At 36.7% G+C, this 13804-nt stretch overlaps 7 protein-coding genes and 1 non-coding gene across 8 annotated transcripts; 3 read left to right on the top strand and 5 right to left on the bottom strand.

Moving 5' to 3' along the window:
• Position 1: 1 nt before the first annotated feature.
• STB6 (Stb6p) lies at positions 2 to 2263 on the bottom strand (the record flags this gene model as incomplete). The annotated part of the gene is made up of 1 exon (XM_003956486.1): positions 2 to 2263. The coding sequence occupies one exon, from the start codon at positions 2261 to 2263 to the stop codon at positions 2 to 4; it is 2262 nt and encodes a 753-aa protein (XP_003956535.1).
• A 288-nt stretch (positions 2264 to 2551) lies between these two features.
• LHS1 (Hsp70 family chaperone LHS1) lies at positions 2552 to 5197 on the bottom strand (the record flags this gene model as incomplete). The annotated part of the gene is made up of 1 exon (XM_003956485.1): positions 2552 to 5197. One exon carries the CDS (start codon positions 5195 to 5197, stop codon positions 2552 to 2554), a length of 2646 nt encoding a protein of 881 aa, XP_003956534.1.
• Positions 5198 to 5693: 496 nt separating this feature from the next.
• On the top strand, positions 5694 to 7157 carry MUD2 (Mud2p; the record flags this gene model as incomplete). Its single annotated transcript, XM_003956484.1, has 1 exon — positions 5694 to 7157. The coding sequence occupies one exon, from the start codon at positions 5694 to 5696 to the stop codon at positions 7155 to 7157; it is 1464 nt and encodes a 487-aa protein (XP_003956533.1).
• Positions 7158 to 7432: 275 nt separating this feature from the next.
• On the top strand, positions 7433 to 8707 carry AAN1 (Aan1p; the record flags this gene model as incomplete). The annotated part of the gene is made up of 1 exon (XM_003956483.1): positions 7433 to 8707. One exon carries the CDS (start codon positions 7433 to 7435, stop codon positions 8705 to 8707), a length of 1275 nt encoding a protein of 424 aa, XP_003956532.1.
• A 127-nt stretch (positions 8708 to 8834) lies between these two features.
• Positions 8835 to 10007, bottom strand: PSG1 (Psg1p; the record flags this gene model as incomplete). The annotated part of the gene is made up of 1 exon (XM_003956482.1): positions 8835 to 10007. One exon carries the CDS (start codon positions 10005 to 10007, stop codon positions 8835 to 8837), a length of 1173 nt encoding a protein of 390 aa, XP_003956531.1.
• Positions 10008 to 10277: 270 nt separating this feature from the next.
• SEN15 (Sen15p) lies at positions 10278 to 10652 on the top strand (the record flags this gene model as incomplete). The annotated part of the gene is made up of 1 exon (XM_003956481.1): positions 10278 to 10652. One exon carries the CDS (start codon positions 10278 to 10280, stop codon positions 10650 to 10652), a length of 375 nt encoding a protein of 124 aa, XP_003956530.1.
• An 84-nt stretch (positions 10653 to 10736) lies between these two features.
• On the bottom strand, positions 10737 to 12908 carry DHR2 (RNA helicase; the record flags this gene model as incomplete). The annotated part of the gene is made up of 1 exon (XM_003956480.1): positions 10737 to 12908. One exon carries the CDS (start codon positions 12906 to 12908, stop codon positions 10737 to 10739), a length of 2172 nt encoding a protein of 723 aa, XP_003956529.1.
• A 294-nt stretch (positions 12909 to 13202) lies between these two features.
• On the bottom strand, positions 13203 to 13312 carry KAFR0Ctrna10P. The gene is made up of 2 exons: positions 13276 to 13312; positions 13203 to 13239 (listed from the first exon to the last, which is right to left on the bottom strand). It is a non-coding gene; the product is annotated as a tRNA-Pro (tRNA).
• Positions 13313 to 13804: the final 492 nt, after the last annotated feature.

Raw genomic sequence — 13804 nt, 5'->3', positions numbered from 1 at the left:
GCTAACTATGAATACTCTCCACGATCCAGCTACCCAGCTCTCCCAATTGTTCTTTCCAATTGCTACCCAAAATATGATTTCCCAATGTTCTAACCCAAAATCCTTCGTACTTTGTATTCTCTGATTTTAATAACGTTCTCACGTATTTGTCAAACGTTTCTTTGTCATTTACTGGATCAAGTTTTGTTATCATATCTGAATCCTGCTTTGCAATATTCTTCATTATATTGTTTAGTTTTCTATCAAATCCGTCAACACTTGCTTCCACGTCTCTCATTCTTGTGTGCAAGATACGAATATTATACTTAAATTGAGAGGCTAATGATTTTAGTTCCTGCATTTCTTTAGACAATATATGCTGCTTTGTCTGTAACATCTCATGCTTAGATTTTAAGTCATTATTACTCCTAATGCATTGGACATACTTTTTCTGCATTCTAAGGGTTTTTTCATTAAATTCTGTTAGACATTCAGTCTCTCCCGAGAAGTCTGAACAAAATGGAATACTTTTATTCGCTAGTTGATTTCTAATACGTATGATATCTCTTACAATCCTCACTAAAGAAGGATCAAAAGGCAGGTTCCATATCTCGATACTGTCTGATATTTCGGACATAGAATTAGAACGATGGAGTGAATGTAAACTTTTTGAAGGAAGTACATCACTTTCTATTGAAGAGAAAGATTTTCTTCTGAAAAACTCCTTTTTATAGAATGCATTTGTCCTAAGACTCACAATTGGGTCTTCTAATTGATTCAGTGATTCTGAAGGCGATTTCAACCCTTGGATATCATACACGCTTTCGTCTTCCAGAACATTTTGAGAAAGTAGACTCATAGGCCTCTTAGAATTTGACGAATTTGCATTAAAATATATATTTTGTTGCTTTAATTGATCTTCTGGATCTCCTTGATGAAATGTAAATTTCGTAAACCCTCTTTTTCTGATCTTTCTTATTTCTTTTCTTGATTTTTCCTTTCTTTTCCACAACAAGGCTAAAGTACCACCATGGATATTCTGGATTAACGTCTCTAGATCAGTAGTCAGGATTTCACTAGATAGTTGCATGAAATTACCTTTACCGGTAAAATCCTGCACTGTGGACTTCAAAACTCTTCTAAATTTGAAAATATCAGTGTTTGATGCCCTAGAAGAGACTTCAAATAGCTTGCTTAAAGTCTGTTCATCTAAAACTACCATTTTATGACTGTTAGAAAAGTTGTGCTTTTTTTGGAAAGAATAAATACCTGAATAGAAATCGTCCTCATCAAAAGGATCTTTTGCTGGCATACTGTCTTCAACCATTAACTTGAAATAGCATGTTAGAACAAGACTGATCAGACCTGCAACTGTTGTTGGGCCCATGGTTGCCTCATTTTTAGGTCTCTCCATTCCTAAGTAAAACTTTCCATATTTTTCCCACCACAATGTTATGCCCTGTTTTGTATAGTTACACAGTAAACCATCCCTTTCATTTATAAACGGAAATAACGCAAAATAACTTAATGATGTTTGAACCAATGTGACTAATTCAATTACAGGAACATCGTGCAAGTCGAGGGTATCAGTTTCAGGCTTAATGTCATCGCTCTCAGATCCCTGGTTATTCTGATACTGGTCTGTAAAATCCATATCAATAGTAAATTTTGAATGCTGATGTTTTACTGGTATTTTATACAACTGGGCGAATTTATCTGCTGCTGCGGTTGATGGCTTATCCAACAGTAATGCAGATCTGCCACCGCAACGAAGTCTTTTTAAACCATAGTTTGTCTTGAAATTACTCCATATTTTTCTAATATCGCCACATTCAACGTGTAAGAGGTTCACTGTGGATGGAAATGATGAAAGATCTGTAGTGAAAAGAGTACTGTCATGAATTACCTTTGGCCTTGCAAACTTCACCAACTGTTGATAATAGATCTGCATTCGTCTAGGCCAAAGCTCAACATTCTTTGGCAATATAACTCTTATAGCAGTCACTACATCCTTCGAGTTACCAGTATAGGAGGTAATTACTGTTCCATACTTCCTCTCAGCTGCCCATTGCTCAACAAGGTATATTTCAAAGCCATGAATACTTGTTTCATCATATGAAATTTTAGGGAAGGATTCTAAGTCTGCATTGTATATAGCTCTGATGTCTGGGAATACGAAACTAGCAACTTCAATTGGGGGTGGCTCTTTCTTTCTCGGAGGAACTCTATTGACTGCAACTTGCTGTCGTTCTGACGCTAAAGCTGCCACAGAAAATGGGTACATCTATTTCGCCTTACAATGTTACGAGACCTCTCGACTAAAGTATCATATGACAGCCTCGTTTCCTTCGATGCCTACCATATTCTGATATACTTTTTGACACTTTCCTAATGCAAGAAGAAAAAGAAACTAAATCACATCAGACGTCGCCTTTAAATAAATGTGTCAATATATAAAGCAACATATTTTATAAGCCTGCCTTTGTCCAAATTCCTATATAATTGGAAGGAACACATCATACAGTTATATCAAATGATTGTTCTTGGTTTTAGAATTCTTGTGAGAAATTTCTCATAATTCATCATGTAAAATGCCTGTTTCTGTGGTAATACTCGAGGTGATGCTTTCTGAAGAAGACGAACTCGTCATATGTACGCCATCCATTTCAGAGATCGACTCCCCCGTCGAAGATTTCTTTCCAGCCTCTTCTAGGCTTTTCTTTTCCTTTTCTGCCTTTCTTCTTTGTGCACGCAGCTTTTTTTGGTGTAAAGAATTAACTTCTCTGACACGATATTCATGGGCGCTCATCCTGGCAGTTAACTTTTCTTCTGCTATCTGTATAATTGATTCAAAGCCACGCTTCATCTCATATAATTCTTCACGGTCTAGTTTCTCGAATGATGATGATCCTACGAGCTTCTGGATACTTGCTATTGCATCATTTAGCATATTTAAAGTACCTTCCCAGTCAGCAATAGTTTTAGACATCGATGAAGGAAGTTGGATATTTTCGTACTCTTTTCGAACATCTAAGATGGTGCTAGGAATTTTTTCTTCTAACTGAGCAAATGCATCCTCCAATGTATCATTTTCTTTTACATATTTTTCTGATAGGACTGTTGCATTCTTGAGCAAACCTTCAAACTGTTCCATGTCAAGTGGCTCACCAACGGCACTTAAGTATACTTCTATTTTGTCTCTTAGTGAAATAATCTCTTTTCTTCTCTTGTTGATATCGCTTTTTGATGCATCATCCGCTTCATCTTCCAGCCATTCCAAATATTTTTCTACTAGATTGGAAAGTGTGCTTAATTGAGTGGCTGGTCCATTCGTAACAACTTCTTCCTCAGTAATAAAGTTTCTTGTATCGTATAAAGTACCTTCAAGTAAGTTTTTGGCTTCTTGTAATTGGAATCTTTTCTTGTCCTGGAGGTTCAATTCTTTAAGTCTGTTTGCATACACAAGCCTTTCCTTGGAAGTTAAAGCAGTGATTGTAGGATTAGATTCAGAATACGATGGGTAAGCAATCGTATTCAATTTTGTATTATTGGTGACAACTTCTGATGCACCTTCCATTTCCTTCTCAATTTGCAAACATAATCCTTGTACAGAATCTACAATGAATGTCCTCATAGGAGTGAGTTGGAAGGTAACATTGTAAGCAAAACCATATGGACAGTCCTTAGCATCGAAAGTTTTCAATTCGTCAATCGCTAATTCATTAATAATCTCGTCATTTTCATACAAAGCCAAACTTAATCCATCTTCATTATCCTCAACAGGGACAAACATAGATGATGTTGCTGGAAAAACGTCGCCAGCGTTGAAAACGCACTCTCTATCAGAAGATCCATCCACACTAACACTGTAAGCGTAGAAAGAACGCTCAGTAACATTGAGGGGCTTCGTTTTGAAGGCTTCGAATAATTTTATACCTCTTACAGTGACACCATTCACCGTAGATTCATCTGCATTAACACTCTTCAAGAGTTTGTCTTCGTCAACAATATCTAATAAGGTTTGTTGTACATATGGCACACGAGTTGAACCACCAGTTAAAAGTATACCATTTAACTGGGAAATAGTTATATCTTCATCCCAAAACTGATCATCGAGCGCTTGATTTAATGGATTTACGATATTTGATGAAAAACGGCTTAATCTCTTTTCAAGCTCTTCCTTAGTTACCACACTTCTGAAATCTAAGTCGGCAATGACGGATTCGATACTTACAGAAGACTCGGCGTTAACTGTCAATACTAACTTAGCCTTTTCTGCGGCTTGAATAATCTTAGCCTTTGCTCTTAAATCAGATTGAAGGTCTTTCCTATTAATTTTAGGGTATTTTTCTAACAACGTATCCTCAATCATATCTGCTACTTCCAAAGTAATAATTGTGCCTCCTAAGTTGGAATCATAACCGTAACCACCAACTTCAATCTGTAATGGTTTTGTCTCGTTCAAAGGTTGTTCAATACGAATGAGTGTGGCCTTGGTAGAGCCACTACCCATATCATAGATAACGTAGTAGTGAGATAGACCAGGCTCGAAATCGCGAATGTTCAAGGCGTAGTTAATTGCAACTGAAATACCATCATTGATTAAAAATGTTCCCTCTGAATTTTCTAATAGAGTGCCGACATCTAACAAAGCATTACGTTGATTTTGGTTATAGTATTCAGGAATTGAAATTGTAAATTGTTCTACAAAATCTCTAGTTTTCGAATCCTTTTCTTTTAATAATGCATTTGCCCTTGAGGCTAGTTCTTGAATGTTCATGGCGACAAGTTCTTCGATTGGATATTCGACGCCATCGACATCGATGGCCAAAGAGTTTCTCGAGGTTTTCGTTATATTAACACCAGGATGCTCTTTTAAATATAAATCAATGACCTCAGTATCATCGATAGTCTTACCTAATAATGGTCTTAAATGAAGTAACGAGTATTGTGGGAATCTTGTACTTATTGATCCGACGGCAGAACCATAAAACCTTTCAATGTCACCATTATCTCCGAGACTTTTTATAGCCAAACCAGATATATCTTTACGTTTAGATTCGGGAGTAAGAACCATTTCCAATGGTGCCTGAGGTGAAACAACCATTGCTTTAATATTTTGTTGACCATAATCGATCCCCAAGACGGCAGCGAAAACGCTCGAAATGCAGAGCAAAATCACAGAAATGATTTTAATACGTCTAGTAAAACTGGACATCAATGTTACCTCGGGTTTCTATATGTGAATATTGGCCTCTTGAACCAATTCTGAGTTTTGCTGAATGTGAATAACGTGGTCTGAACTTTGAAATTTCGATCATTTTGTCGCAATGGTCGATACAGCGCGTTAAGTTATGAAAAGTCAGCCAGACTGTAATATTCCACCATGATATTATAGTGAAATATAAGTTAAAAGACAATCTATTTTATAGAGCTATACAATCTAAATTGCAAGACGATATTGTCAGCTTCTGCGTTATCACCAGCAATTACTGAAAGTCTTCCACTAACAAAGATCTTAGAATCGTATACTACGATAGTGTTAGTGAAGCGGAATTCATTGAGGAAGCTGAAAATTTTGATTGAGAGGGTCATCGAAGAATTTGTAACGAGTGTTACTGTAGTTAGTAGTCAGTCATCCGTACCGCTGAAGTCACATACCCATTACAGTTGATATTGGGAAACAGGAATAGGATTGTACAGAGAAAGCCAGTATGTCTGAAAATAGAACTTTAGAATCGTTAAGAGCTAAAATTATTGCTTCACTAGGCAAAAAAGATGAAAACTCAACTAAAGAGCATGTTTTGAATCAGAATTCCACATACAACAGACAACCCCCATCTGGTCCAAGGGCCAGTGTGCCGCCAAGAAATGATGCTCCGGCTTTCCCAAGCGGTCCTTCAAATCGTTATCACAGCAGTTCCCAGCAGAGAGATCCATATCAGGATATGAGAGGTCAAACCGACTGGGCGGCTTATCGACACGAGGAAGATATGAAAGCTAGTAGATATAGAACTCGGAATAGGGACCAAAGAGAGCAGAGTTATTCTGGCTCCAGATACGAGAATAGAGGGGATAACAAATGGCAACGCCAAGGTACGAGATACAACAATAGTAACTATGGCAATAATAGAGGTGACTACGGTAGGGCCAACCTCAATTATAATCAGCAAAATTATGAAAATAGAAGAACTAACTATCGCTACCATCAAACAAGACCGAATGGTCCCTTTGCTGGAAATAAAGAAGTATATGAGAACTTTTCAGCATCTACGTTGAATTCTAAGCTCATAGTAAAAGGTATTACCGTTGACGACGTTGAAAATTTGAAAAGTGCATTAAAGACATTTATGGATGGTCAACAACAGGATTTTAAAATGGAAAATTTTTTCTTCCATGAACCTTTACGCACTGCTATCGTTGATTTTAATTCTGCTGAATGCACAACTATGGTCTTTAGCTGTCGATCTTTTTTTAACAAGAGAGCAAGTTTACTAACAACGACTTGGTACAGACCCAACGGATACGTGGAACAAATTGACAGCCTAAATCCAAAATGTGGTAGTAATGTCATTGCTTTAGAAGAATTGAATGAAGACAACGTTTCCGAGATTTTAAAGTCTAAAAATATTACAAATTGTCAAATATTTCCCTTGAACTATCTAGATAAGGAAAGTAATGCGGTTCCAACAGGGTGCTGTTTGTTAGTTTTCGACAAGCTAGATGATGCAATTCTAAAGAAGCTCTCACCATTGAAATGGTTCAAGCCAAACGAAAGTGAAACACTGAAGCAAACTGTTTCCTCTCTTAATTTCGGAACTCTGAAGCAAAAGGTTAAAGAAAAATATGTTTCTCAGTCAAAAGTACTAGTATTGTTAAATTGCGTTGACCCAGTGGATTTGAAAGAGATGGACTTTGTCAAAATTGTTGAAGAAAAACTAACTACCATCTTGAAGGAGGACGTAGAGATGACTAAGATTGTTCAACCTAGTGTAAATTACAGGCTAAACTTCGAGCATGTCAAGGAGCACGCAGGAAACATATATGTAAAATTTATTACACCGGAGGCTGCTTTAAAGGCCATGGAGAGGATATCGGGCACTCAATTTAACGGAAGAACCATTTTGACCGCATTTGTAAACGAGAATGATTTTGATACACCAAAAGTGCTACTATAGAAATGTCATGCGTTCAAATAGCTGCGTACATGGCTTTATTTGTATATAAAATCTATAGTCTATCATATTTACGTGTAGAGCGATCGATATCAAGAATCGAAAATTTTAGAATTTTAAACGATCGAGTTTCGATGGGTAACTACTTCAATATTGCAAAAACAGAAGCTTATCGAGAGCCAGCTTAGATACCAAATTAGTCGACCAATATCTTTTCAGAGCGTTGAATAGAAGCTGAAATCGTCTCATACAAGGTCCTTTTTTTGTTTCGAGTTACGATGACTTCTATATTACCAGGATCGGCTGAACTGCAGGGCAATGATTGCACTTGTGAACATTGCACAGAGACAAAAAGACATGAACTCAGTCAAAGGAGGAGTAGACGCAATATTAAAAGACGTAGAGCCCCTTCCTTTATTTTTAATAGAGATATGGACATTGAAGGATCCAATTACGATGTCATTACCTCTGTCGCATATCTAAGTGAAAAATATGGTCTAAGGAAAACCCACTATATCAGCAAGTTTATTAGATGTATCCATAGAAAAATTAATAGGGATGTCAGTAGGATCAGCGACAAATATACTGATCAATTGAGTCCGTGGGCTAAATCAAAATTGTTTCTTTTATTAGTTACATTGTCTGAAAGAGGTGGCCCAGAATACTGGTTAGATAAAGATGAGCATGGTTCTGCTGCTGAGAAAAAAGCTACTGATAGTAGCAAAGATCCAAAGAAGAGTACAAAGAAAAAAAATGAGAGGGACGTTACAAGTGAAGAGCGTTTTCCTACATTAACTGAAAGAATCATTCAACAAAATATCAACCAAGACTTCAATGAATCGTCGTACGATGAAAACTATGTGTTTTCTTCGATATGGGCTAACTTTATGGAAGGCCTAATCAATCACTATCTGGAAAAAATAATTGTACCACATTCTGAGATGAAAGTCTGCCAACAGTTATATAAACCAATGATGAAAATAATATCATTATACAATGAATATAATGAATTGATGGAGAAAAGTGAACGTAACGGCTTTCTGCCAGTTACTGAAGAGGTGAATGAGGGTTCAGATGCTATATTAGATCCAACCTCTAAGGATAGTGAAAAAAATGATATTGTGACTCAAGAAAGATTACAAAGAGCTCAGAAATTGCTATGGCAAGCACGTCAAGATATACCAAAGACAATAAGCAAAGAGCTTACCCTCTTGTCCGAAATGTACTCCACGTTATCAGCAGATGAACAAGACTACGAGCTGGACGAGTTTGTTTGTTGTGCAGAAGAATACATAGAATTGGAGTTTTTACCATCGTTACTGAATGTACTTTTCAAAAATTGTGGGAACAAGGCCTTTTGGAAGGTTTTATTAGTTTTGGAACCATTTTTCTATTACATCGAGGACGCAGGTGCTGATGACGATGATGAAGGGAATGAAAATACAAGAGTCATTCAAAAAAATGACAATGTAAAGGAAACTTTCAAACCGGATCCAAGAGTAATAACGCTAGAAAAGATTTGTGAAGTTGCAGCAAGACAAAAGTGGATTTAACATGAATACATTATATGTAAGAAAAAAATTATATATATATTTTGTGAAGAAAGTAGATAACGTAGCTTTCTTTTAAATTTGAAGTTTTTCAATACAGTTAAAATAAATATCCACCAGCGCTATAAAACTAGTGCTGTTTACTAGACTTCTCGTTGTAACTTGGTAGCTCAGAATACTTATGGTTCTTCATTTTCCTGAACTTCTTCATTTTGGAAACTTCACCAAGAACACGATGCCTCTTACCTAAAGCAGCCTGGGTAACGTCAGAAAAATCTCTATATTTGCCGTTATAGTGTAAGAAGAAGTAAATGCACACTAGGGCGAAGATCACCATGGTAGGGATACTCAAAGCCACATAATACCATTTGTCATTGCTGATGCCAGCATCCTGTAAGGCCAATTCTTCCTTTGAATATTTAGAAACTTTTGAGCCTTGAATCATATATAATAGGACACCATTTTCTAATGGATTGAATTCTTCATCTGGAATGTTTGATGGTTGTACAGATACCACAATTTTACGTTCGTATTGGCCCTGTAACCAATCCCCGTCAATCTCAATGCCGTACATACCGTCAACGTTCTTTAGCCATTCAGATGAGAAAAAGGTGGCTGGGATATCCCTCTTGTGGAAACCCTTTTCTGAAGCCTTTTCTTTGACATAAGATAAGTGGACACGAACATTCTCTACAACTTCACCAGAAAACTCATCTTCGAAAAATCTTGTGAACCATGAAACAAAATAGGTTTTACCAACTTTCCAACTGGTGTTTTCACGTGGTGTACAAAATGGTTGACTTGAGATATCATTTGCTGAACCTTTCATGAAATAACGTTCTGGTGTGCATCTGATGATCGGGTTCAGTGAAACGTACGTCTTGTCTTCATCAATGAACACTTCTTCTTCGTATACATCGTTAGGATCCATGTTGTGCGCCTTCAGTTCCTCATAGGAGAAAGTACGGACGCTGGCTGTCTGGAAGTATGTGGAATATTCAGGATGTGGGTTCTTAGTACGACCATTCTTTAGCTCTGGCTTTATAGTTTTTGGCGAACCATCTTTATTTAGAGAAACCCATGGCTCTAATGGATCAGGAGTTGCAGCAGGTTTTGCAGAAAAAGTAACACCAGCTATGACTGTTGGTGTCACAATTTCGGCCTTTGTCGAATAAATGGTACGCAGCCAGGGTTTTAACTCTTCTGATGTTGTCTCTTTATCTGCCTTTGGACGGATCACTTCTCTAGCGGCATTGGCAAGGTTTAACGCCGCTGCCATGAGAAGAAAAGAACCAAATTTCATGCTGATCACTTGAATTCAATCTGGTTTGATAGAGTTAATTACTAGTTGCAAAATTAAAAAACTTTCAAAGATTGGGATTGCTTTGCATTCAAGAGCTCATCAAAAGTAAAGTAAAATTTTGAAATTTCCTTGAGATATTAAAATGACGGAAAATAATTCTGCCGAGTGAAAAAAAAAATTGATGCGATGAGCTTCAAACTAGCCAGTATATTGAACGAAGTAATTTAGTGTCCTTAGGCCTATATATCCGTTAGAATCCTGGGTGTTTCGATGAGCGTTGACAGAGATTCAATCGAATGGCTAGTGCAGACCAACCTACTTCATTTCCAGAAATGGAAGAACGTGGAAGTTCAGGACAGAAGTTTATCGTGGAAAGATAGGAAGATCAAATTATTGAAAGGAAGTCCGCCCCAATCTTCCAGCGAAGATAACCTCGATGAGAATGGCACAATTGAAGAATATATCTTACCTGTAAGCTTATCTCAATATAATGAACAATATCTCACTTTGGAGTGTCTCGACGAAGTGTACAAGCAATTATGTGATCCGTTTACTGAACGATTACTTTTGGCAATAGTCAACGATGATGGAACAATTGTCTTCTATTACATATACAAGGGTATTCATGGCCCCGGTAAAGTCTAATCCATCTATCGGTTTTATATATTCCCATGTGCCAAATTCATTTGGACCTCGCATCTATAAATATTTCAATATGTACTATAAGAATTATTTAGCTATTTTCTGTTTAACAACAGGAGTGCTGTTATGTAAAGTCTCTTGTAACCACGCAAGTTCGATCCTGCTAACATTTCTTGCATAACCTTTGGTAGTGAATACAAATTCAGTGTACATTATAGCAGGACATGATTTGTTTAAGAAAAGAATTGAAGACGGATGAACACTTATGGTCTCACCGGTTGTTACTGTACGATACGATCTATCAGGCATACCAATGGCACTGTTCTTAGAGAACCCACTCAAGAAACATTTTAAAATCTGAGCAACTTCATCGTTATTTCCACCAACTCTCCTTGTATCCACATCATCTATTAAATCAGAAGAGTTGAAAAGTTTTTTACAATACATCCTTAATTGTTCTCTTACCTTCACAACGTTTTTGAATCCACGGTATGATATACACAATTCTTTACACCAATCTTGCCTTTCTGAAGCAGATGCTGTTCCATTGTCTAATTCATAAAAATATATATCAAAAAGTTCTTTCATCATAATCAAATCACCATATCTCTTACCATCCGTACACAGAGATAAACGACGTTCATTGACTTCATCCCGTTCTTCAGGTTGTGGATTAAGCAACAAATTTTCGACACTCAAACAGGAAACAATGTCAATGACCTTTCCTAAACACCCAGTCTCGCCTGCCCTAATCAAGACGCTACTTAAATGAGGTTGGAGCGGTAGGAGAGCCATTTGTTCCCCACGTCTAGTAATTTTACCAAAGTCATCCAAAGCGCCAAGTTCGTACAATGTCTGTAAACCCATAATAATGGCTTCCTTTCCCGGATTCTCGAACCAGGTCCAATTAATAATATCGTTGACGTTATATCTTTTTAGCATTAAGACAGAGGATGTAATATCGCTACGAGCAATTTCAGGTTCTGTTTGTTGCGGTAATTTCATGAAGTCTCCCTCAGGATATAGTCTGTAACATTTACCTTCACTTTCTCTACCTGCTCTACCACTTCTCTGCAGAGCACTGGCTTGCGATATTGGTACCGTTAATAAAGTGGCTAAACCTAATTGATGCCTCCAAACTTTAACTTTGCGAAGTCCAGAATCCACAACAAATTTTATTCCTGATATGGTGACAGAAGTTTCAGCAACATTGGTACTGAAAATTACCTTCCTTTTAAAACCTTTAATTGGGGCAAAAACTAGCGCTTGCTTTGCAGGAGACAATGCAGCATACAATGGAAATGCTATCATCAATGGAACTTTTGTTTCTTTGTGGATGGCTTCGCTTATTTTGTTCAATATAGTTACTGCTTTATCAATTTCTTCTTGGCCAGGTAAAAAACATAAAATGTCACCTAGCTGCTCACCTTGATTAATTTGTACGCAACACTTTATGATACTATCTACAATATCTTCAGAGCGCTCTTTCAGGTAGTACTGTGACACATTAAATTTTCTACCTTCAACGAATAAGATTGGTGCATTATCGAAGAAGTCGCTAAATTTTTTTGCCTGTAATGTGGCAGACATGACAATTATTTTTAGATCTTTTCTTGGACCATTAATGAGAGACTTTAAAAACCCTAAGATTAAATCTGTTAGAACTGTTCTTTCATGGGCTTCATCAATAATTATAGTATCATATTCTTTCAAGGAATTGTTCATCATTAATTCTCTAAGTAGCATACCATCGGTAAGATATTTTATTCTTGTCTTTGCACTGGTAGTATTATCAAATCTCACAGAATAGCCCACTCTGTCTCCAACATTGCAACCATTTTCACTAGCCACACGTGTTGCTAAATTTATGGCAGCAACACGACGAGGTTGTGTCACAGCAATAGATCCCTTTCTGTTAACCTTATATAAATGTTCCAGCACAAACTGAGGAATTTGTGTCGACTTACCAGAACCAGTTTCACCAATAAGCACAGTAACTTGATTTCTTTCAATATGTCCCATTATTTCATCTTTATTTTGAAAGACGGGCAATGCTGATCTTATTTTGAGTAGTTGCCTTGCTTTATTCCTCAGAGTTTTGTGGTTTTCCACATGATTAGAATCGGAATCACTTTCATCTTGCTTATCACTAAAATTAACAATTTTTGGATTATTGATCCTACCGATCTTATTGAAAGGATGTACTTTTTTGGTATTAGTCTTTGCCTTTTTTACCCTACCACTATTGTCGGTACTCATGTAGAGTGATTAATATGATTATGCAGCTCTATCAGTTTGATCTCTTCTCTTACTTTATTTAGCAAGCTCATCGCATTTCATTTTTTTTAAAGTTGAAAAATTTTAGCGAGCTGTAGAAAGGCACATATGTTGATTCAGTGTATTATAAGACAAAAAATCATAGAAAGGTTTACTGGCTGAAGGAGACCTTATGCTTATTCGAAGATAGATACAACTTAAGACTTTGATCATCACTGCTGATCAACACTTCTATTCTACTGGATTTTAAAGGAAACTGAAATTTAAAAAAGAAATGGGGCGAGCTGGGAATTGAACCCAGGGCCTCTCGCAGGTTTGTGATTTATTTCTGAAGTTTTTCTTAAGAATCGCCCAAAGCGAGAATCATACCACTAGACCACACGCCCTACTAATTCATGATTTTTCAATATTGCAATTGCGGCCTCTATACATACGTTCACTCGTGCACTCAAAGATAATAAATTAAGCTTTTAAACGATCTATACCCAGAATCTTCAGTGTAACTCCCAGTGTAGCGTTTGATGAGGTAGATTTACTTGTCCATTACTTGCTGAACGATAACAATAATTTTATCCATATATATATGTATTTCGTATATTGTTCATGGTGTCTATATGCCCTATTGCATGAACTTTCCTGTAATCATGTTTGAGCACTTTTACAAACGGGCTTGTTAATAGATACACAACAACCTCAATACTTTGCAACAAATTATAATCGCATTATCTTCAATAGCTACAACTACTTGCCTCCGACAAGATATTGACTTCCACCACGAAATTCCATCATCCTTAGATTTGGTTTACGTTGTCTTAAGAGGTATTGATTGTATTTTATAGTTTACTATTTCTTATCTTCTCAAAATAGCATTCTGTTAA

Source organism: Kazachstania africana, chromosome 3 (assembly GCF_000304475.1).
Source record: "Kazachstania africana CBS 2517 chromosome 3, complete genome".
Classification (NCBI taxonomy): Eukaryota; Fungi; Ascomycota; class Saccharomycetes; order Saccharomycetales; family Saccharomycetaceae; genus Kazachstania; species Kazachstania africana.
The sequence above is the reverse complement of the archived record's forward strand: the minus strand, read 5'-3'. Positions and strand labels throughout refer to the sequence as shown.